Below are 24,200 nucleotides of genomic sequence, written 5' to 3'. Positions count from 1 at the left end.
GGAGCTCCCCAGACAGAGCTCTCTGCTTGGGGCCGACATTCCCTGGGAGCGGCCCAGACAGAGCTCTCCACTCAGGGCCAATGTTCCCTGGGAGCTTGGAAGGGATTAATTATCTCAGCATTGAAATTGTCTCCAATTAGGAGGAATTGTTTAAGATTTTCCAAAGTCTGTGTTGTGACTCTGTGACCTGTGGAGAACATCTTTGTGCTTTAGTGCAGGTCTGCCCATTACAGACGGATCATTGCCCCTGGGTGTCATGAAACCTGTCCTCATAAAACCAACTCTATGGCAAAACAAGGCCATCTCCAAAGAGCAATAATTCCTCTTCTCTCTGTCCTGCATGTTTCAGGAGCTCCGATTTTTGCAAAAAGGTTTCTTTCTACTTACTCCTTGAACAAAGAACAAAGGACTACCAAGGGTTTTGCCAGTTCTTTCTTACTTTTCCAAACTCTTTCCTGAGAGCCTGGTAAGATGGTCCATGGCAGCTGAGAATCTCTGGGATTGTGACTCTTTTCTGTGATAAAAGATCATGGGAATTAAGTGGCTCAATACCTTTGAGGCCCCAGACTTTTCATGCAGTCTTTGGCCTGGATCATTCATCTCTGTCTTTTTGTTTTAAAGTTGCCATAGAATCAGAGAATGCCATGAGCTGAATGCAGTTTCTGTAAGCATAAGTGAGGTTCTTCCCTTGCAAAACGAGGGCAGTGGCCCAAAGGCAGCTCAGCCTTGGCAAGAAGCTCTCCCATGAGGTGGGGCTGCTGTGGAGCATCAGCTGCTCGGGTGGTGTCTGGGGAAAAGCAGTGCTGTCCTTTGTCCCTGCTGACAGCTCGGAGGGCTCTGGGAGCCCTGAGCAATGCCAGATGTGCCCCTGGGACAGGCGCTGGGAGGGGAGATATGGGGCTAAGCCCTGAGCCTGAGAGGGGCCCTGGATAAGGCGGGGGCAGCTCTTCTCCTCCCTGCAGGGTTTTTGCCCTGCTCAGAACCAGTTCCCATCCAGTGGGGGAATGTGGAAAATTGGCTAATAGAAAAGGGACATACAGACTTAAACAAGCTGTTTTTTAACAATAGCCGTACTCAGCTAACTATTGCCTAGATGCCAACTCTCTGGCCAACGAGCAATTTAGGGCACAATGACCTTGCTGCAACATTGGGATAAGACTACTGATAGGGATGTGGAAGAACCAGTAAGAATATAGAAAACTGGACAAAGTTAGTATGTATCCATACATAGGGCAAATAGCCAGACTTAGGGCGTTGAAGCAAATAACCAATAATAATATGCGGTTACAGAATATGCATTACCTAATTAACCACACTATAAGTATGTATGCTGAAACTCAATAAACTGAAGCTTGCTGTAAAAACTCATATTGGGTTGTCAAGCCTCCGTTTGTCTCGTCAATGGTGACCCTCGACATGAAAATGTCCCGTTCCCCATTTGGGTAACGGCGCGGCCACGCCGAGACCCCAGGCACTTGGCTCCGAAACCCAGGAGGGTCAAAGCAGTGCAGAGCGCACGCACAGGACTGCCGTACAGACGGATTCCAGGCGCCGCCGGACCTGCAGGGTTACCTGCACCAAGGAGGAGAGCAGCAGAGACCTCGAGGGGGTGTAAGTGCGCAGTTCCCTAAATTGGGATGGAGAGGCAAGCTGCTCTGGAGTTATTATTTTGCTTTTTAGAAAAGTGTGGGATTAAGGATAAGGAGTTGCAGTGTGAGCTAGCAGGATTAATAACGTGGGGGGTTGGTAAGGGTTGTTTTATTGATCCTAACACCCTTTTTGACCGTGATGAGTGGCAAAAATTAGGAGATAAGTTGAGGGATGCTATTCTTGAAGACGATAAAGTTGGGAAAAAGCTAGGCAAGGTGTGGAAGATAGTTAGTAATGCTCTGGATCAATATCATGCAGAACAAAGAGCGGCTAAGGCTGCTTCCGAGCGGCTGAGTCCACCTCCCCCGTCTACCTCAGGGCAAGGTAACGAGCGATCATGGTCACTGCCACCTTTAACAAACACAGTGCATATTCCCCCCTCCCATCCATTTGTGGAGGCGTCTGCCCCGATACGCAGCGGGGGAGGGGCGGCGCCGCATCCGTCCGCCCCTCTGGCTCCTGACCGCGAGTGGCGCTCCGCCCCGATATCTCAGGACTCGGTTTCTCAGTCACCCAGTTTGGGGAGCCCCGATTTTCTGCCTATCGGGGGTCTGGCCAGTCCCGGTGGTGCTGGCTTGGGGGCTCCATGCCAACACGAAACTGTATGGAGGCGGATTGCCGCACAAGCGGCTCAGGAGGGTGACGTAGAAGCCGCGACTGAGATGTTGGGGGCGTTCCCAGTAACTTACAACCCAGGAGCGCAAGGAGGGCTACTGCTTCTATTTCACCCTTAGACTGGAAAATATTGTCTCAGTTGCGAGCTACCGTGAGTGAATTCGGAATTCAGGGAGACCCTACTAGATAAATGCTAGACTATATCTGGGGATCAGGACTTCTGCTCCCCAGTGATATTAAAGGCATTGCGTGTCTAATACTTACTCAACATCAATCTTTGCTATTTAATGCTCATTGGCAAGCATTCTGCCAGGAGTCGGTGGCTGCACAGAGCGCGCCGGGTGACCCACTGCATGGAGTCACTCTGAATGAATTGATGGGGTTAGGTCCTTATCTCAGACCAGAGGCTCAGGCGCTCATGGGACCAGACAAGGTTAGAGAGTCTATGGATTTAGCTCGGAATGCTCTGGATAAAATAAAAGCCCCCGGAGGCGTCCCGTCATATATGTCCATCAAACAAGGACGGGATGAGCTGCTGGGATCTTTTGTAGGTAAGGTTGCTGCAGCGATTAAGACAGCAGGAGTGGCAGAATTCATGCAAGGGGCCACGTTAAAGCAGTGTATATTGCAAAATGGAAATGAGACAGTCAGAAATCTTATCATGACCATGCCGGGGAATTGGTCCATAGAGGACCTTTTAGAGAAAGCTTCACAGTTCCTTATAGGCAGTCAGGCTATGTTAATCAATGCTATCAAGGAACTGGGGGAGGGATTAAAGGCACAGGCAGAATCATCTCAAAATCAAGTGTTAGCAGCCCTTGCACCCCTCTGACAGTCAAAGCCACCTTCAGCAACGAGAAAAACAAAGCTCCATTGTTATCATTGTGGACAGCCAGGACACGTAAGGTGGAACTGCCCTGCTGGTGCAGTGTGGTGTCCTCAGTGCCAGTCTGCGTCACATAACTCTGCGGCTTGTCGGAAGTCTCAGGGAAACGGGAGTCGGAGCGCGAAGGGTGCCCGCACAATGACAAAAGTGGTCACCCCTGCTCAGATTCAACCACCTTGCACCCAGCCACCCCCGGAAGCCTCGGCCTGGACCTGGCAACCTCAGTAAACGTTACCTTGGTGGAGAACACCCCCAAGCGGATACCTACTGGAATTACAGGACCAATTGTGATTAATGGACAACCTGTTGGTGCCCTTTTAATTGGGCGATCATCTGCAACTATAAAAGGACTTGATATTTTAACTGGATTAATCGATGCGGACTTTCAGGGTACAATCGACATTATGGTTCGGACATTTCACCCACCTATTCATATCCCTGCTGGATCTAAAATTGCTCAACTTGTGCCTTTGCCGCAGTTTTTCCAAAATTCATTTGGTAACTTCCCTCAGCGAGGAGCAGGAGCTTTTGGCTCCACAGGCCCTGCGGTTATGCTGACAGTGGATTTAGGGCAACGCCCACAAAAATGGATATTTTTGGAATATTCAGGCCAACAGATACAGTTAACAGCACTTTTGGATACTGGAGCTGATGTCATGGTGGTAGACGAAAACAAGTGGCCTACCCAGTGGCCGGCCTATGCATCAGGAGCTACTGTTACTGGAGTAGGAGGTATCACCATGGCTCTTCAGTCACCATGTTTAAAAATCACCATCGATGATAAGGTTGTGGATTGTGTGGTGCAGCTGCTACCGCTTCCTCCAGGAGTAAATGCTTTGGTAGGCCGTGATGTCCTAGCTCAAATGGGAGTTGTGTTAACATCAGAATCGCCTTTCTAGAGGGGGCCATTGCGTGGGCTTTCCCCATCCGTCTTACCTGAATTACAAATAAACCCATATGGATGGAGCAATGGCCTCTGAAAAAGGAAAGTCTCGAACAAGCACATTGCTTGGTACAAGAACAATTCCAACAGGGACACTTGCGTCTATGCACCAGCCCCTGGAATACACCAATTTTTGTGATAAAGAAAAAATCTGGAAAGTACAGACTGCTCCATGACTTACATGCTGTAAATGAGCAAATGCAACCTATGGGAGCCTTACAACCAGGACTCCCTAATCCCAGCATGCTACCAGATGAATGGTCTTTACTTATTGTGGATTTAAAGGACTGTTTCTTCACCATTGGATTACATCCAGATGACATGCAGCGTTTTGCTTTTACGCTGCCCTCTATCAACTGTGAGGCACCAGCACAGCGTTTTGAATGGACTGTGCTGCCACAGGGAATGCGGAACTCACCAACACTTTGTCAACTGTATGTGGATACAGCTCTCAGGCCCCTTCGGAAGGCCTGGCCGGATGTAATCATCTATCACTATATGGATGGTATACTGCTGGCACAGAGTGCACCTTTTACAACAGAACAGTTACAAACTCTGACTCATCACTTGCATGCTCAGGGCCTTATGATCGCCCCAGAAAAGGTGCAGCACACATCACCATGGCGATACTTAGGATGGACAATAACAGACCATCAGGTCCGTCCTCAAAAACTGCAAATTCACGTAAACATTCAAACCCTGCATGATGCTGAGAAACTAATGGGTGATTTACAATGGCTTCGGCCTGTCATTGGGATTCCTAATGAACTGTTGAATGTCCTGCGGCCCTTACTAAAAGGTACTGACCCAGCTACAAGGGTCACTCTATCTACAGCACAGCTGGCAGCGATACAAACTATTTCTGAACGTGTTGTACAAAACCATACATCTCGTCGCCTTCTCGGCATGCCACTGAATATCACTGTACTGACTGGTCCTCAGTACCTTTTAGGTGCTATCACCCAGCATAAAAAGAAAACGGGGGAAAACACTCCCACCAGCAAAAATGAATATGATGTTTTGGTGCTGGAATGGCTAGCACCTCCCCTTCAACCGCGAAAAACGATTCAAGAGGATATTATTACAATGGCAAATCTTATCAAACGTGGCCGCCAAAGGATAAGGGAGATCCTGGGAACATCGCCAGGGGAAATACAGGTACCATTGAAGCTGGATGACCTGAACTGGTATTTACAGAATTCCATGGAACTCCAAGCAGCGCTGCTGGAAGAGGGAACACTCATCAGTATCCGACCTCTCCAGCCTCCTACGCTGGCGTGGATGTCCAACCACCGATGGTTAGTAAAGCCATTGCAGTCAGCCTCTCCGCTCTCAGGAGCAGTGACTGTCTATACAGATGCTGGCAAACGCTCCCATACAGCTGCTGCGACGTGGATGGAGGAGAAGCAATGGCAACACAAAATCATCTTCGCAACACCAGAGGACTCTTTACAAACCCTGGAACTGTCGGCAGTGGTCTGGGTTTTTACTAACTGGATGAGCCAACCTGTTAACAGACTCACTTTACGTTGCTGACATTGCCAACAGAATTGAGGAAGCGATGATCAGGGATGTACAAAAGCGCCGACTAGCAGAACTCCTGATGGCACTTAAGCGCACCATTGACCAAAGGACAGACCCATATGCCGTGCTACATATAAGGAGCCATCAGTGGTCAGAGGGCCTTGGAGAAGGCAACGCCAGAGTGGATCGATTAGTTGCGGTGGCGGAAGCTCCAGTGTCCTCTTTTGAGAGGACCCGCCACGCCCATATGAACTTCCATCAGAATGCAAAGGGTCTCCATAAGGGTTTTGGAATTCCACTGGCAGAAGCCAAGGCCATAGTGCAGGCCTGCCCTATCTGTAGTTTCCATAACCAGGGTGTTGGTTTGGGTATGGGAGTAAACCGTAAGGGGTTACAAGCTAATGAGCTATGGCAGATGGATGTAACCCATGTCCCCGAATTTGGTAGACTAAAATATGTCCATGTTTGCATTGACACATACAGCCATATGATATGGGCAACATTACAGCCTGCCGAAGAGCCCGGGATGTTATAAGGCACCTTACTAGTTGCTTTGCTGTATTGGGCAAACCCAAAGCTATCAAAACAGACAATGGACCTGCTTATTGTAGTGCCTTGTTGAAAAAATACATGCAACTCTGGGACATAAAACATACCACAGGAATTCCTCACTCCCCGACAGGGCAGGCAATGGTAGAAAGAGCAAATGAAACATTAAAGGGTTACTTGGCTAAACATAAAGAGGTTTCAGATTGTAGAGAAAGGCTTTCTAAAACTCTGTTTGTACTAAATCATCTGTGTATTTTTGGTGACCAGGATCTACCACCTATCCTAATGCATCATCAGGGTGTGGCACAGCCACCGGTACCACGCATGAAGGTCCTGTATAAGGACCCCAAAACAGGCATATGGGAGGGTCCAGTAGAGGTCATATATTCTGGCAGAGGTTATTTTTGTGTGTCTTCCTCTACAGGCCCCCTTTGGGTTCCTAGCCGCTGGGTGAAGCCTGCACTCGATCAATCTGGCACGGCCACAGGAGCCCCCGATATTGCCAATCGTTGAAACGCCGCGACTGATCCAGCTTCTACACTGTGCTACTGATCCCATCTTGTGGCGAGCCGGGGTTCCAGTCAAACGTTGGCAAACTTTATCAGAATTAATATATATTTTAAATAGCTTAGGCTCTGTGCCTTCTTCCCCAGATAGATACCCTTGTAGAAGCTGTGCTAATCTGTGGTGTCAGGCATGGTTGCTTATTAAGTGTGGTATTTGTAAAAAGCGTTGGTGGGTCCATCAAAAGGTGTATACTAATTGTTGCTTACATTGTACTAATACACGTGTAACCCAAATTGATTTTGCACACAATAGTATACAATGAGCCTTAGCTGAATTTACAAGCCTGCCTGGCTGGCAAGGTTTCCAGTTATTTGAATCTGAGGAGCAAAAGCTTATAGCTTGGATGCGTTGGGAGGCTCAGGATGCAGTGAATTGGGCTACATCAAATTCCGGATCCCAAATTTTGAGAGCAGTGTGTACCAATTGGGTTTTGGAAAGGATCCCAAAGTATTGGGTTATTAGAGAAAATGAGTGGGAGCGCACTAAAAGGCGTTTTGCTCCTGTGCATCCTATGCATGCTAGGGGTCGTTCTAACAGACGCCACCATTGCAACCACTAATAACCCCCTCCATTCAATTGAGCCCAGGAAAAATTTGTGGGTTACCTGGGCAAGTCAAACGCATACTAGTGCTTTTTGCCTTGCACTTGCATCTGCTACTGATCCTTTTCGCACATGCTTAATCGGTGTCCCAGGCTTTGACAATACTAGTTTTGCACGATACTCAACCAACAACTGCTCGCAGGCTGTTAATGTTAGCCATTGTACTGCTCTTTTGCTGTCTGGCCTCAACACATCACTGCCATGGGATCCTCAAGAGCTGGATCTTTTGGGGAGCCGAGTCCTTAATGTAAGTGGCAATGTAACGGGCTGCATATCTTTTGGTAGTCCCACAGTAATTTTTAACAGCACCTGGTTGACTCCCCATATGGCTATATTTGCCAACATCCCTGCCCAATGTGGCCAGCATGGGAGCTATGGCTGGGGCAGTGGTCATGTACGGATTTGGGCTAATAAAAGCGCCCTTGCCCTTCCCCCGGGCGTGTTTCTGATCTGTGGAGACCGTGCATGGCAGGGAGTCCCGAAAGGTGCTCACGGGGGACCATGTTACTTGGGCAAACTCACCTTGCTTGCCATGAACAAAACCATTGCAGCCAATCTAATACATTCCAGAAAGAGACGCAGTCTTAATTTGGACAAAAACTGCAAAGATGAGGTAAAACTGTGGAATCCAACGTCTCGGGTCTTTGCGTCCCTTTTACCACATGTCGGTACTGCACATGCATTAAAAACCTTAGGGAGGCTGGCCTGCTGGGTAAGCAAGCAGTCAAATGTTACCACAGAAATAATAGAAAAGCTATCCGCAGACATGGATAGCTTAAGGCACTCCATACTGCAGAATCGTGCTGCCATAGATTTTCTGCTCCTTGCTCAGAGGCATGGCTGTGATGAATTTGAAGGCATGTGCTGCTTTAACCTCAGCAATCATGGTGAGTCAATACATAGACAGCTACAATGGCTTAAAGAGCATACAGCTAAGATAACTGTGCAGAAAGACGATGGCCTATTCGGAATTCCTTGGAGTGACTGGGGTATAACAGGATGGCTTCGCTATATCATGCAGATAGGATTAGTGGCCTTACTTATTTTTGTTGGCATAGCTGTCATCTTGCCTTGCGCTTTGCAATGCTTAAAGAAATCATTGTCGCAGACAGTAAACCAACTGTGGCTTGCGCAGACTTGTAAAGAAAATGGGGGAACTGTGGAAAATTGGCTAATAGAAAAGGGACATACAGACTTAAACAAGCTGTTTTTTAACAATAGCCGTACTCAGCTAACTATTGCCTAGATGCCAACTCTCTGGCCAATGAGCAATTTAGGGCACAATGACCTTGCTGCAACATTGGGATAAGACTACTGATAGGGATGTGGAAGAACCAATAAGAATATAGAAAACTGGACAAAGTTAGTATGTATCCATACATAGGGCAAATAGCCAGACTTAGGGCGTTGAAGCAAATAACCAATAATAATATGCGGTTACAGAATATGCATTACCTAATTAACCACACTATAAGTATGTATGCTGAAACTCAATAAACTGAAGCTTGCTGTAAAAACTCATATTGGGTTGTCAAGCCTCCGTTTGTCTCGTCAGGGGAAGATCCCCCCTTGGGGCCTCCCACCCTGAACCCTGGCCCAGCACTGGCCTCTGTTTTGCTTTCTCCTGTTCCCCTCCTGTGGTGTTTCTGCCCTTGCAGCTTCTGCAGCCTTCAGGGCCTAAAGCTGCTTTTCCCCTTGGGATGGTCCCAGTGCCGCTTTTCCCCTTGGGATGATCCCGGTGGCTCAGGGAAGGCAAGGGAGGCTCAGCTCTCCCAAGCTTCGGCTGGGGAATCCCTGTGTCCAGAACTGCTTGGGTCAGAGTCACCCAGCAGGATGGAACAGAGCTGGGACACAGGAAATGCTCAGAGCAGAGCATTGGTATTGCTTTCAATGGTACATTTAATACAGTCTAGTAAAATTTAACACAACGGAATAAAATTTAAATTGAAATTTGTACAAGTCACATTTTATACCATTAAGTGCAATCTAATACAAGTGACATTTAAACAAATACAGATTAAACGCTTGCAACATTAAATACAATTGAAATTGAAATTCATACAACTTAAAATTAATACAAGTAAATCCAATTTAATGCAATGTAAGCTTTATTTCATATAACTTAAAGTAAATGCAAGTAGATACTATTTGATGTCATTTAAATTTAAACTGATCCAACTTAGTTTTATGTTATTAAATATAACTTAATACCATTTAAATATATACAACCTAAAGTTAATGCAAGTAAATACTGTTCAATACCATTTAAACTAATAGAAAAATTTATGCAACTAAATACAGTTTAACATAATACAATTTAAAACTAATACAAGTAAAGGCAAATGAATGCAATCTGAATTTAAAATCATACAACTTAAAGTTAATGCAAGTAAACACTATTTAATACCACTTAAATTTAAATGAATACAACTTATATTTATACAGTTAAATACAGATTAATGCAATATAAGTTTAAATTCGTACAACTTAAGACGAATACAAGTAAATACAAATGAATGCAATCTGAATTTAAATTCATACAATTGAAAGTTAATGCAAATTTTAATACTGCTTAAATTTAAACTAATACCACTTAATGCCACTTAAATTTAAACTAATACAAGTTAAATGTAGACAGTTAAATACAGTTGAATACAATTTAAATGTAAATGAATACAACTTCAAGTTAATACAATTTAAAATAAGAGTAACATCTCTCAATTTGATATCAATAGCTATAAAATCCCTACAAAATCAACTATTTGCAAAAACTATACATCTTTTTTTTGGCCCTGTGGCCAAGCTTCGTGGGTGGGGAATGAACATGTGTATATTTTCCAATCTCAAATATTCTTGTCCCCTTGGAGTCCAGCATGTGTTTTCCATTCCAGGTGTTTGCACCCTTGGGGTCCTTAAGTAATGCTCTTCTCCTTCCCTCAAGTACTCTTCAATCAGTGCCACCTGCAATTAGAGAGAAGTGGTGTCACAGGCAAGTCCATTTGCCTCTATAAAAGCCTCAAATTCTTCTGCAATTAGTTTATTTCAAAATTAATAGTCATTAGAAACAAAAACACATGAAGGCTTCTCTCAGGCAACTGGCTGCAGCAGTGCTACCCAACTTTGCCCTTATTTTTGTTTTCTCTGTTCTGTTTGGATTCAATTCCTTCATTGCTGTAGCACAGACTCGCTTCACACAGAGCTCTACTTGTGATGCAGACCGTGCATAATGGGAGGATCTAAAGAATCAATGTGTCCATTGCATTTTGAGCTGAAATTTAAAAAGTAAGAATAAAAAATCCCACTGTGCCATGGTGACAGGCATTCAGTGGAGTGTGGCTCCTTCAGGCAGAGCACAGAGGAACTGACTGGGAATTAGTCTGAGCAAGGCTTCCTCTTGCATTGATCCATGTCCTGAGCTGTCCCTAAAGTGCTCCTCTACCCTGACCTTGGGCTGGAGCTGTGCTGCCTGCCCTGGCTGTGGTTTGGGTCGCTGAGGGGCTGTTTGTGAGAGAGGCAAGCAGGAAAATTTATGCACAATTCCAGTTGCTCCCTGTGGTGCCGAGGGCACAAGAAGCCTGGGAGAGAAGCTCTGCCTCCTCCTCCTCCTCCTCCTGCTCTCAGAGCTGGCAAGGGGCACCTGTTCAGGGTATGGCTGCACATAGCACTGCATGATGCCATGGAAAAGTTTCCTGCTGTGCTGGTGAAGCTTGATGGGCACTTGTGTCTGGGCTTTGGCTCCTCGGCTGCAAGGGATTCATTGCCAGGAGCACAGGGAGCTTCGGGCTCTCCAGAGAGCCTTGTGGCTTGGCTCTGCTCTGATGTGCTTGGCATAGCAACGTGCTGAGGATTAGGGAGAGGATGCCTAGGGCCAGCCTCATTCTGAAGAACTTGAAACCAAAGCCTGGGAAATCACGAACTGGCGAAAAGCATGTGGGAACTCTCAAGAAGACTGATCCCATAGTGCAGAGGAAAATCATGGACTGGCCAAATCATAGGAAATCATGAACTGGCCAAAAACGTGGAAACTCTTGGAAAAACTGATCCCGTAGCGCAGGGGTGCAGTCCAGGGCTTGGCCCTACTAACCACAACTACTGAACCCCCAGGACTCTTTTGCCAGAGAGCAAATTAAAATGTCTGCACGACTTTCCTCTGTGGTTAAAAGTACCTGTTCTGTTTTGGGGACAGTGCTGGTGTCTGGGTGAGAACAAAGGGTGAAAAGAGGAAGGAAAGCAGGTCCCAGGTGATGTGTGGGGTGTGGGGTGTGGAGTGAGGGCAAAGGGGACACGGGAACAGCAGCATGATTTACAGCAGCTTCCTTAGAACCATCCAGCAGTGTCTGCGCTGCTGGGGATGCCACCAGGAAGCTGCAGAGGAATCATGCTCCTACTTGGAGCTATGGTCTGTCTGCTTTTCATGTTTATAGAACAGGTGTTGCCTCCAGCCCCCAAATAAGACCCAATCTGGCCATCAGTTGCTGCCATCACTGCACTGTTCCTGGTGCAGCTTATCAGCTGCAATGGTGTTTGCACTGCAGGGATGCAGTCAATGCCTCAGCTGATCAGCTGGGATGGTGTTTGCACTGCAGGGATGCACGGAGAGCCTCGCTGGCTCCCAGGCCAATCCCAGACATGTCTCCCTGGGGCTGGGATTTGTCTGGGCACAGACAGAGGTCAAGGCTCGGGATCAGGCTTCCCCTGACACCTCCTCTCTTTTCTGCCTTTTGAACAGACCAGACTTAGGGACATTTCCTGCCCAAGGAACAATCTGCTCTCTTGCCCTTTGCTGCAGGCTGTTACCTTCTGCATTTTAGTCCACACGCGTTCTCCAGTTCTTCCTGCGAGGATGTCCATGGCATCTGCAATCAGTGACTGCAGCTGTGGCACCGAGATACAAATGATCAGTGTGGAATTCACAGAGAAATAATTTCTCTGAATACACAAATAAAACCCTAATTCCAGTCCTTTGCTCTTTGATGATTTTGTGACTCGACTTTCACACAGTGAGCATGGCCAGTGATTTTGTGACTCATCTTTCACACAGTGAGCATGGCCAGTGATTTTGTGACTCATCTTTCACACAGTGAGCACAGCCAATGATTTTGTGACTCATCTTTCACACAGTGAGCATGGCAAACACATCTTTGCTTCAGCCCTTGCATTGCATTCTTGTGGATCTAAAATCCTATAGCATTCTCCCACTGCATTCCCCTTCCAGGGTAGTCCTGGTATTGCCTCACCCTGCAGCCTTCCCAGCCCCTGGAACATGGTTCAGATGCTCTTAATTCAGAGACAGAGAGACAAGCCAGGGTGTCCTGCCTTTACCATCAGTGTAGGAAAAAACTGGGGAAAACTGGTACTTGGCCCCTGTGCAGCATGATCTGAATGATTGCCATCATTTCCCAGACTGATTTGTGGAGGTGTTGGGGGGAAGAAGGGATTTTCAATAGATACTGGCAGGTGAGTCCTGGTGGTTCTATCAGTCACCTTTGCAGGTGATCAGCACCTCCTCTGACAAAGCCCTGAAGAAGGATTTGACAACTCTTTCAGGTCCCCACAACAGACAAAGTTAAAAGACTCCCAGAACACATGGCAGCAGCACAGAACTCTGCCCTGGCCCTTCCCACCCTGGCTCGCAGCCTGCAAAGGCCAAACCAAGTGTTGGAAATCCAAACCTACCAGCTTGTCATCCTCCTGAGAGACTCTCTGCAGGCAGGGAACAGTCGCCAGCTCAGCCATCACCTGGGCCATCACCTGCACCTGCTGCTCCCCTCCCTGCAGGTGGCCGAGCAGGCTGGCATGATGGAACTGCTCGATGGCCTGAGCACATGGGCCACGCTCATCCTGTTTGCCCAGGAAAAGAGAGCAGGTGAGAGGGGAGGCACAGGATCCTGGTGGTCCTGTGCCTCAAGGCTTCTCATCTGTGTTTGTGCTGCTCCTGCTCTCAGCAGTGCCATCCAGCACCTTTCAGGCCATGCTGCTGGGACAGGCCTTGGAGAGGCAACAAAAACACTTTCTTGCCACAAGCTCTCTGGGAGGGCTGGGAAAATAAATATATCATCAGGATAGATGGGGAGGGGAGACAGCAGATAACAAACACAAATGCAGTTTTCTCCTTTGGAAAAGGCTTTTCCATCATCCCCTCCACTGAACATCACCTGACTTCCCTGGATGGCTTTTCCAGTCTCAGAGAGAGGCTGAGCAAAGCGTGCAGGGTGTCAGCTCATGGTTTGGGTGCAGACAGGCCAGTCCATGGTTTCAGACAGAGCCTGGGGGAACTGCAGAGGTTTGGTCTCTGGCGTCCAAGCAGCCAGGAACGTGGCAGGTTTGAAGCATGTTCAAGCTTTCCCTTCCCAGCTTACCCAGAGCACTGTGTGTGTATAAATTATGTCATGAACTCCAGGCTGTGTGGCTGGAAAACTGAGGTGGCAGGATTGGCTGCTCTGAAGGGTTGCCATGGTTTAATGAGCTTGGCATCAACACTGAGTTGGTTTGGACAAAACCACTCTGAGCAGAACAAGAATTTGGATTGTACATTTGCATCTGCAAAGGAGAAAGAGGGCAGCAGAAAGAAAAGTTTGTTCTGTTAAACCCCAAATATATTATTTTATCCTCTCCAAGTAAGTTGTCCGGCTTGACTCTGTAGCTGAAGTTGGCAGTTTTAATTTAGCTTCTTTGTGAGGGAAATAAGATGGGATTGTGTTTCTAGCTTGAAGACAATTGTGGAATACTTGGAAGGAAGCAAAAGTGACAGTCTCTGTCAGTGCCACAAAGAGACGTCAGTCCCCAGCAGCAGAGCAGTGCTGGCTCTGTGCCCATCTCTATTCCCAGGGAGAAATGGCATTGCCATTTGTCACAGGTTTGGTCCTGCTGGGATTGCTGAATGCTCTGAAAAGGGAAGGGAAACGGAATATGTTTCCCCTGGCAATTCCTACTGTGGGTACTGGCTTGGGCAACCCTAAGCCAGCACTCTGCTCTTATCTCTGACAGAATGAATTTCTTTTGCCTGTGCCCTGGAAACCACATCTCTCTGCTTATCTGCTTGACCTGTGTGGTCCTGTTCGTCCAAATTCATTTACAGAATAGGGGAATCATGGGGAGTGCAAGATGTGCCTGATTTCAAAGTTTTTTCTCTTCCTGTTACTTTTTAGACACTGCAGTAGAGTTGCATTAGAAGAATCCCACCTCTAGAAGCAAACAGAGAATTGGAGGATCTAAAAAAAATTTAAAATTGCAGTTGTTCTGCGGATTACAGAACGACCAGGATTGTATTGTGTATCCAGTACCCCACCCACACTCTGTTTGAAGCTGTAGCTTCTCAAAGTGAACAGAAGGCAATGCCCCCAGCAGGAACAGATCCTCCCTTTCCCAAAGCTGCCACTTGCATGACTCTGCACATCAGGAATTTGGGCTTTTGCTCATCCAAAGCCAAGAGCAAAGGGCTTCAGGAAAGCTCTGTCAAGGAGCAGCTGTGCAAAATTGATTTTGGGCCTTTGTGCTAATTGTCAGCCACAGTGCTAAGAAGCTGTGTCCATTATGGCACAAAGGATGGAGCAGAGGTCACTACCATCACCTGGCTGATGGTTGTAGCTCCAATGGGAAGGTTATTTCACATCTTCACTCCAGACGGATCAGGATCCCAATCACTGGGAATGCTTCAAGTAACAGATTAACTCTTGATGGAGATCCTGGTGGTAGGTGCAGTCTACTATGAGTATGAAATAGAGTGAGTAACTGTGTTGGTGGTGATGTGAAGTAGGAAGAGAATATCATGGGCCATAAAGAGTGGAGAAAATTGCATGCAGAAGGATTTTCAAGGAACTGTGGTCACTGTGAAGTCATTAGGACTCCATTTGAGAAGTGTCTAAACCCATTGGAGCTCTGTTCCTAATGCAATTCACGGAGCATTTCTGGACACTGGAGGAGCATGTGCAGCAGGAATCACCTCCAAGAGAACACGTCCTTCCCACACACCACATGCCAGAAAGGGAATGGGATACTCACCTTTATCTTGGTGCTTCCTATAAAAGCCATGACTGCCATGATCCTTTTCCCAGTGTTCTGCCAAATTCTTTCTGATCCTTCCTCTGTGCTGGGACTGAAAGCTGTTTTCTGGCCTAGGAAGTGAAATCCCAGAAGCACAGAGGCTGTGTTTATTCATCTCCCTTTTCTGTACGGGATCTGGCAGGATGTTGGGTCAACTGGAGGAGGACTGAAGGGCGTGGGAAGAACTGTCTGGGCCATCAGGGCTGCCGGCACTGACGGAAATGGGTCCCGAGACACCCCTCGCCCCCTCATCCAGCAAGGATCGTGGGGTCAGCCCTGAGCCAGACTGTTCTTCAGCAAGTTGGCACACCTGGAAAGATTGGCAGTTTTCGAGTTACAGCCTTTTCCACGGCTTTTCCAATGTCTCTGTTTCTGAAGCCCAGAGTCAGTAAGTACTGCTGGTTAGGATGAGATTCAGCCCTCTCTGGCAACAGGTGAATTCCATGAGGATCTGCCATAGGGAAAGGAAAATAATTTCCATTGTCACATTTCTTTCCAGCTGTAAGAGAAATTACTTTTTTTGGAGAAAAATAAGGGAAGTCTATGAAGGAATGAAATCATCCCTAGAAACGTGGCCAAAACACAGACAACCAAAGCAACCCATCCAGCTCTCACTGGGCTTTGAAACTCAGGGCTCTGCAGCCTTTTGCATCATGAGCTTCCACTTTACTGCTGCCTGAGATAAAGCAGGTTCTGCCCAATTCCCACAGCGGTGGGGAATCATCTGGAGCTCAAGCAGCTCCAACTCTCCAGCTCTCCCCAACTCTTTTGAATTCCACCCCACACACACACAGTCTCCAGTGCTTAAGGGCAGCTGAAAGCTGCTGTTACCTGTAAATACATGCTGCACATAATCAGGGTGCTTTTCAGCAAAGGTTTTGTTGGCCTCCTTTATTTTGTTAGCCTTGTTCTCTTTCTCAAAAGGTGTGTACAGAACTGCAAAAGATCTTTCTCCAGTGAGGGCTTCTTGAATCATAGCCTAAAAAGGGCAAAGAAATTATCCTTTTCATGTTGGGGAGTGGCTAGTTAGGTGGTTTGGATGGAGACTCCACAAGCCTCCATCTTACGGGAGGAGGCAGGGACTAGAGAAACTGTCCTTCAGATGGGAAGAGAAAGTGATTCCATGCTCTCTGAAGGCCACATCAGGAGGACATACAAAAAATGCCTTAAGGAACTGTATCTAGAATTGTTGTGTCAGGGAAGCTTTAGTTTGGATATTAGGAACAGGTTCTTCCCCCAGAGGATGGTTGGACACTGGAAGAAGCTCCCTGGGGAAGTGGTCATGGCACCAAGCCTGACAGAGCTGCAGGAGCATTTGGACAATGCTCAGGCACAGGGTGGGACTCTTGGGAATGGCCCTGTGCAGGGCCAGCAGTTGGTCTCAGAGATCCTGGTGGGTCCCTCCCAACTCGGCTCATTGAGTGGTTCCTCCCCAGGCTGTCAGCCGTTACCTGCCAGTACAGCTGGAGGAGGTCACTGGTGTCCAGCCCAGCGCCTTCGGCCAGGACGTACAGACACTGCGCGGCCATGGCGCTCCTGGGGACAAAAGAAGCAGAGAGGAGTGGGCAGTCAGGGAAGGGCTCTGTGGCCAGACTGAGAGCAGCTCCTATTCAAAGAGTGTCCTGGCAGCTTCATACCAAAGCTTGCACAGAACTCTCAGGCCTTGTCCAACTTTTAGGCAAGAAGCAGCAAGCACATTTTTAGCTCGCTGAACTCTCTCCCAGCAAATAGCTCCGGATGTCATTTAGGGCTGCAATTGGGATTATTCGTGTTACACCAGCTGGGAGGACTGGAGCTGTGCTGCCCCTGACATCACATACACAAAGACAGTGCAAAGCTGGCATGGACTGGGGAACAGCCTGGCTCCTGGAGGATGTGTCAGTGCTGAGAGCTGCAAGGAAAGGGATGCAGGGGAGCCTTGTGGAAGCCTGAGCAGCACAAGTACCTTGCAGCCTCCGAGTATCTGTGTAGCCCCCGAAAGCAAGCGGCTTGACGCAGGTGATGGCAGAAGTGAGAGGGGTTCTGAATGATGCTCCTGGGAGAGAGGAGAGGGATGGACAAGTTTAGATCATTAAAGCTCCTAAGAATCAAGTGGTGGCTGAGGCAGACCACTGTGCACTTCTTCTCTACAGCTCAATGCTTAGTCTCAAATGTCAGGTGAAATCTCTCTCTCTGCCTCCCTCTCCCTCTGTCTCTAGTTGTGATTGATGAAGAAAATATGACTAAAAATGCTACTAAAATGTTCATTTCATTCTGGTTTTACCCTAAATGCAATTGCATTAGGGGGTTTTGTATTGTTCTAGAAGGACGAGTTCCAAGGGTAATATTCCCTCTTGGCTTTGGCATGGAGGTAACATGGAGCACAAGTTCTTGTTAACCCCCAGCTCCCCAAAGATGAGCAGCAGGTCTGGCCAATCTCCCTGGAAACACTGTGCATCTGGAATGTACCGGAAGGGGAGCTTGAGACACTTGGAAATGCTCTCTGTGCAAGGCAAAGGTGCTGTGTGGGTGAACCTTGGCCCCTGTGTTAGACCCTTCACTTCAAGAGATGCAATTAGTCCAATCTAAACACATATGTGAGGTGTGTTTTCTTGATTCCTCTTTTCTCATAGTTAGACTGGTTCTCCCTGGACTAGTCTTTGTTTTGTTTTGGATTTCAGTCTCAGCAGTGAATCTAATCCAGATTTTCTCTTACCTGTAGGAATGACTCAGAGCAAGGCCAGGCTGCTCCAGTTTTAAGTAGCAGATGACAAGCTTTGACTCAATCCAACTGGCAAGGCTGGAAACATCATCTGGAGAGGACTTCAAGGGGTTGTCTGTAGCACAGCCTTTACTGCAAAGCTGCACATGAAACAAAACCATGATTTCCTAACATTATAATACACCATGTGTTAGGTGGAAATACTTTTTGTGACTGATCAGTGGAGAAAACTGAAGTCCAATTGACTCTGGCTTTAACTAAAGTCATCATTACAGAAACCAGTAGAGAGAACAGAAGTGTCTTTCAGGGATATTCTGGGTTTGATTTCTGAGGAAAGCTGGATGAAGAGACTGCTGAGAAGCCCCAGCCCTACAATTCTGTGATGTCCCAAGCACTCTGCCCACAATGCCAGGAATTAATTCCTTCATCTATTTTCCCAGGATGTCCATTCCCCAGCCTTTCCATTTCCTCTTAGGAGGAGACAGGTCCTCCTTTCTTCTTATGTGACCAGTGGTTCTGCCCCTACTACAGCTCATTTTTGGATACAGAGGGCAAAAAGGCACCAGAAAGGATGACACTTTGTCATTTTACTCACTGACTCTGATAATATGTATGGCTTTAAAAAATTACTTCAGTATTGTAGAAAAAACAAACTAAGAATAGGATATTTGCTTGTGATCTGGAAAGCCTGAATATTTGACAAATTATTTTGAATGAAGCTTGGCAGAACAGTGGTAAAACACTGGGCCTCTTTCTCAGGGTAAGTGCCTGGCTGAAGGGATTGAGGTCAGAGTGGAGAGAAAACATTAGCTGGGGCAGACTGAAAACTCCCCAGTTGTTGAGAGGGCATTTATTGCTGATAGAGCTAGGATTAAAGAGAGGAGCATTTTTTTCAATCTATGGGACTTCAATTTCCTCCACACATTAATACAGTTAAGAACTTGAGACACTTGGAAAAATACAAAATGACCTGAGAAAAATACAAAATGACCTGAGATTCTTTGGTTCAGTCCAACACTTGCCCCCTTCTGTTGTTTATTTATAACTCCTAATTTTCCGATTTCAGGTGAAATTGCATCTCAGGATTTCTGTCCACCCCTCAGCATACCAGGTTGGTGCTCCTGGTTCCCCTTGCCTTGACTGCCCCAGGGAGTGGTGGGACAGCCCTGTCATGGCTTTGCTGTGGGGTCCCAGCCCTTCAGCCCTGTACCTGCAGCACCGTGGAGAACTTGGCCGCAGCTGCCGCAAAATCCTTGTGCCTGTAGTGAGCGCTGCCTTGGCACAGGGCCGCCTGGAGCCCTGCGGCAGCACGGTGCCACAGGCTGTGCCTTGGCACTGGGGCAGGAGGCTGAGCCACTGCTGGTGGCACTGCAGGCACCACTGACTCGCCAGGCTCCAGCTCAATGTGCTCCTCATCAGCGCAGATCAACTCCGCTTCTATTTCCCTGAGTCTGGAGGGAGCAATGGGAAGCGCAGGATTCGGGAATGGCCCTGTGCCACTCTCTGCTGCTGCTTCTGCTTTTGTCCTGGACACATTTCCGTGGCTTCCTGTTTTCCGTTTGCAATTTGCTCTGTCTGTGCCACTCTGGGGTCGTTCTCTGTGTTCTTTTGCCTCCTGCCACTCCTGCAAGAGAAGGAGCGGAAGGTGAGGGGAGATGTGTGGGATTTAAGTAATTTCAGGGAATCCCAGAATGGTTTGGGTTGGAAGGGATCTCAAAGATCATCTCATTTCAAACCCCTGCCACAGGCAGGGACACTTTTCAGTATCCCAAGTTGCTCCAAGCCCTGTCCAGCCTGGCCTTGGACACTCCCAGGGATCCAGGGGCAGCCACAGCTTCTCTGGGCACCCTGTGCCAGGGCCTCAGCAGCCTCACAGCCAAGAGTTTATTCCTAATATCTAATCTAAATCTCTTTCAGCTTAAAGCCATTCCCCCTTGTCCTTGTCACAGCTTGCCTTTGCAAAATGTCCCAGGAGAACTCTGATTGGTTTCCAGAAGTGATTTCTGACAATGCTTTACCATGGATTTTAGCACCAAACAAGACGACATGAAGGGCCAATGTCTTAAAATTGGTTGCCATCCATTCATTTACCTTTCCTGGATGCATTGGGATAAGCAGATTTGGCACGTATTATTAAATTAAATCAAATTAAGAAAACAGAATTAAATAAAATGCAAGTCTCTGGGGGGAAAAAGGATTTTCATAGTCCTGGAGTGAACATCTAATGTTCCTTCTCTGCTTTATCTTGCTAAGAGGATGGCAGGAATTCTGTCCTATTCCAAAGTACCATCTGAGATGCCTCTTGTGATCTCTTCTGAGCTCCAGGAATGGGAGTTCATTCATGGAGAAACAATTTCAAAATCAACTTAAACATATGAGATCTATTTCAACGCTGAGCACATTTCATATGCTTAGGACACAGATTACTGTGATTACAATAACATTAAACAGTGCCATCTGAGATCAGGTTGCTGCTATAGCTGCTCACCATCAAAGATGTTGTTAAACCAACTGAGCAGAGGGAAGTAGTCTCTTTTGGGGTAAAATGGGGATCCAGAAATCAGGCACAGAGAAATGAACCCCACTCAGGCATAGCCACAGCCGAGCTGCTTCCCCCTTGCAGGGCTCCTGCAGTTCCCTTCCCTAAGTCCCATTTCAAAACAGTCCTGAATCAGTTCAGCCCAGCTGTACTCACCTCAGGGGCTCTAGAGGAAGGTTCCTGCTGAAGAAACATGTGGGAAGGGAACTGCTGGCTCTGTCCAAGCTCCTGGGTCACCTGGAAGAACACAGGGATGAGCACGCTCAGGATTGCATGGCTGTCCCTGAGGTAGTTGGCCCTAAATGCTTTCCCACTCTTCCCCAGCTCAGGAATTGCAGCTCAGCTCTTCCTCCCCTCCTTGGGAATCCTTTTAGCTCTGGAGTTTGAAAAGGGAACAAAAAGGACCTGTGGGAAGGTGTCTTACTTGACGAGAACACCAGAAGGGAAGTTGTTCCGATCCCCATCAAGCCTGGCCTTGAACACTTCCAGGGCAACCTCTGTTTGCTCTGAGCAATCTGTGCCAGAGCCTTACCACCCACCTCACCATTCCATCTCCAGGGAGGAATTTCTTCCCAATATCCAATCAAACCCTGCCCTCTGCCAGTTGGAAGCCATTCCCCTTGTGCTGTCCCTGCAGCTCCTTGTCCAAAGTCCCTCCCCTGCTCTCTGTGACTCCCCTCAGGTGCTGAAGGAGCTCTGAGGTCTCTGCCAAGCTTTCTTCAGGCAGAGTGGTCCCAGCTCTCTCAGCCTTTCCCACAGCAGAAGTGCTCCAGGCCCCATAGCACCTTCTGATCCTCCCTGTGGGCTTCTCTGGGCCACAAGAAATCCTCTGGGAGATGACTGGGAGGAATTCATGGCAATCTCTGGGAAGTGGTGAGGCTGGGCTGTGAACTGGGGTGCTGGCAATGCCATGAAAAGCTGCTCCCTTGTCAGTGCCCGCAGGGATGGGAGGAGATGTGGCTGTGCCCTGGCATGGCCAGGAGCCCCTGTTCCCTGCTGGGCCTGTCCCCAGGGCCAGCACCAAAGCTGCTGCTAGCTCCAGAACAGCCCCTGGGAAAGCCCTGGTGTTCCCAAAGGGAACTGTTCTCTGTGGGACAGCCCAGGCCCCTCTGGGCCAGGCACAGGGAGAGCTGCCCTTTCCCCACTCACCTCCATTGGCTCCAGTGGCCGTTCTGGCAGTTGCCAAGCTCCAGTTCCACATCCAGGGCAGTTGGAGAGCCCCTGCCCCAGCAACTGCCCCCTGCCCCAGCCCAACTGCCGCCTGCACAGGCAACTGCCCCTCAGCCCTTCCCCACAGCCTGGACCCCACAGCCTGGCCACCCCACACACCCATGGGCACATTGGGCATCGCTCCTGCCCCACAGCTGCCATTGGGAACATGGCCATGGCTCCAGGCCCAGGGCCACCGAGGGCACTCAGCAGCTTCCAAGTCAATCCCTCCTTCCCCTGCTGGGCTTCACCTGCAGCTCCTTAGGGCTGACACTGCACTGGCCTCATGCTTGTGCTTAAAATGATCCCAAAGATCATTTTCCTGTGGGGCAGCAGCTGTCACTGTGCAGTTGGTGGCTACTACTGAAAGGGATGGGACCCAGCTCCAAACATGGCTCTGGCATTTCGGGCCCAGTTGTCAGAGCTGCTGAACACAACTCTGCTGCAGTTCAACACAGGCTTCGGGGTCAATCGCTTTGAAAACCAAACCCAGAATTGGTTGCAGCTCTCATCTTGCCTCCAGATGGTATTGTTCATAATTAGATTTAAGATCTTTTGAGAGTTTCAAGTGAAAGGGCATTTGAGTGTAAATACTGCAGTCAAGTGAAGTTGCACATTATGATCAATTTGATTTATGCCTTACCTTCAAGCCTACAAGCATCTAACTTTAATGAAATTACTTTTTAAATGGACCTCAAAGTTTAAGTAAATCAAAGCATCTTTCTTCCTAGCAGGATAGGATAGGTCTCTGGTGCAATCTGTTCTTAAAAAATGGAGGATGAACTGTAAAATACCTGAAGAAATATGGATTTGTTTGTGTGCTCCTATTCTCAATGGCGAAGTGGACAAATCCTGCTGTGGTTTGGTGCAGAAACCCAAGTCAGATTCCTTCGTATGTCTGAACTTCCAGAATGGTTTGATTGTTTTTTTCAGTCAAAGAAGCCTTGTGACAGTATAGAAAAATGAAGTTTGTCTTTTTGATGTGGTGGGGGTCTTTCATCATTGATTTATTTATATTTTTCTTGACTCATAAATCTTGCACTTTACTAATTGTGGCTACAGTATAATTAAAATAAATCCTTCCCTTCAATGGAGAAGTTACAAATTTGGCAGCTGCTTGCCCAGCCCTGGTCTGTGTCATTGCTGTGTGTGAAGCTGCTGCTGCCAGGGGTCCCTATTTCCCTGGCTGGGAAATTCGATGGCATTGCTCACCTGTCAGAAAGAGAGGGCTCATTCGAATCAAATGTATTGCCTGAACTCTTCTAGTTCGAGTGTTTGAAGCTTGTTTTAAAACATTGTTGGTTTTCTCAGCTTCTGTTAATACTTGTGCTTTCATAAATGAAATGTTTTCAGCTGTGATTTTGCAGATTCTATAATCAGCTTTCTATTTTGCTCTTGGATTTCTTAATGCTGGGTCAGAACTGAGTGCAGCATTTTGGGTGGGAACCCTTCAGTCTGAGATGGAATTCTCTCAGCAGCAGCTGGTTTTGCACATCTAAACGAAGATAACAAAGATCAAATTAACTGAATATTGTACCTTGTAGCCGAACCCCAGTGCACGGGGGTGGGGAATGGCCAGAGCCCCCAGCAAGGGGCCGGGAATGGACACTGACCCTTTGCTGACCAAGGGCTCAGGGCCCTGCAGTGCCAGGCGGGGGTGCCCGGTCACCCCAGGACTCTACAGGAGCTGGGAACAGCGAGAGAGCCCGGGCTAAACATCGGCACCGGGCGCAGGCATGGACTGGGAGGGGTCACAGCCTGGGGGACCCTTGGAGCCTCCCTGCCCCAAAACCCCACCTGCAGCACCAGGGTAGCTCCCGGGATCTTTGGGGCATGGAGGACGCGGAGGTGGTTGCTCCAAGTCCCTCTGTTGGGGCAGTATTTTGTCCCGGTGCGGGGGAATTCCCACAGGATTGGAGTCCCTCAGAAGGCGCAGGCGGAAGGACGGAAGTGGTTCTTTGAGTTTTTCCCATCCGGGAGAAGGGGTTTCAGGCCCCTGTGGCTGTGAGGAGTGCTGGCACAGCCCCGGCATGGGCAGGGCGGCCCTGGGTGGGCTGTGGGTCTGGGAGTGGCTGTCTGAGGCTGGAGCCACTGCCTTTGGCCGGGAGCTCCCGGGGCAGAGCTCTCCGCTCGGCGCCAACATTCCCTGGGAGCTCCCCGGGCAGGGCTCTCTGCTCGGTGCTGAGGCCCAGGCGGCCCGGGGAGCGCTCAGCAGCCTGTGGGCCCCGGCGCAGGGCGGTCAGTGTGGCCGGGCCAGCACCGTGTCCGCAGCGAAGCCCGAGGGGAGCAGCCCGGCTCGGCGGTGGCCTTTAGAGTCCTGGGAGTGCTCGGGGAACTGGGCTGAGCTGGGCTCGCCAGGAAAGGCTGAGGGAG

General features: G+C 48.3%; 2 protein-coding genes and 1 pseudogene across 7 annotated transcripts; 2 read left to right on the top strand and 1 right to left on the bottom strand.

Annotated features, from left to right (window-relative positions):
- The first annotated feature begins 2,236 nt into the window (after window positions 1-2,236).
- On the top strand, window positions 2,237-5,489 carry LOC146424087 (endogenous retrovirus group K member 5 Gag polyprotein-like; annotated as a pseudogene).
- Window positions 5,490-7,112: 1,623 nt separating this feature from the next.
- Window positions 7,113-8,842, top strand: LOC146424086 (uncharacterized). The gene has a single exon (XM_085043904.1). The coding sequence runs from the start codon at window positions 7,202-7,204 to the stop codon at window positions 8,579-8,581; it is 1,380 nt and encodes a 459-aa protein (XP_084900030.1). The 5' UTR covers window positions 7,113-7,201; the 3' UTR covers window positions 8,582-8,842.
- A 908-nt stretch (window positions 8,843-9,750) lies between these two features.
- On the bottom strand, window positions 9,751-23,911 carry SPATA16 (spermatogenesis associated 16). Of its 6 annotated transcripts, XM_085043881.1 has the most exons (13): window positions 23,625-23,911; window positions 23,040-23,322; window positions 20,775-20,855; window positions 19,290-19,703; window positions 18,074-18,219; window positions 17,324-17,413; window positions 16,830-16,914; window positions 16,210-16,357; window positions 15,689-15,829; window positions 15,337-15,449; window positions 13,012-13,176; window positions 12,133-12,210; window positions 9,752-10,296 (listed from the first exon to the last, which is right to left on the bottom strand). In XM_085043881.1, the coding sequence occupies exons 3-13, from the start codon at window positions 20,811-20,813 to the stop codon at window positions 10,090-10,092; spliced, it is 1,626 nt and encodes a 541-aa protein (XP_084900007.1). In that variant the 5' UTR covers window positions 20,814-20,855; window positions 23,040-23,322; window positions 23,625-23,911; the 3' UTR covers window positions 9,752-10,089. The 6 variants fall into 6 exon arrangements, with proteins under 6 accessions (XP_084900011.1, XP_084900007.1, XP_084900010.1 ...); XM_085043884.1 differs by lacking the exons at window positions 23,040-23,322; window positions 23,625-23,911 and adding an exon at window positions 22,622-22,820; XM_085043880.1 differs by lacking the exons at window positions 23,040-23,322; window positions 23,625-23,911 and adding an exon at window positions 21,768-21,834.
- Window positions 23,912-24,200: the final 289 nt, after the last annotated feature.

Source organism: Lichenostomus cassidix, unplaced genomic scaffold (assembly GCF_008360975.1).
Source record: "Lichenostomus cassidix isolate B80296 unplaced genomic scaffold, HeHo_3.0 HiC_scaffold_42, whole genome shotgun sequence".
Taxonomy (NCBI): Eukaryota; Metazoa; Chordata; class Aves; order Passeriformes; family Meliphagidae; genus Lichenostomus; species Lichenostomus cassidix.
This window is presented reverse-complemented; position numbering and strand designations above follow the sequence as displayed.

Bases quoted from the DNA above. Each gene is read 5' to 3' on its own strand.
- LOC146424086 (XM_085043904.1), top strand. From the start codon at position 7,202: ATGAGTGGGAGCGCACTAAAAGGCGTTTTGCTCCTGTGCATCCTATGC.
- SPATA16 (XM_085043880.1), bottom strand. The intron at 16,358-16,829 runs GTAACGGCTGAC...TGCCCTTTTTAG, and splicing joins TCCTCCAGCTGTACTGGCAG to GCTATGATTCAAGAAGCCCT. The intron at 12,211-13,011 runs GTAGGTTTGGAT...TCGGTGCCACAG, and splicing joins CTCAGGAGGATGACAAGCTG to CTGCAGTCACTGATTGCAGA.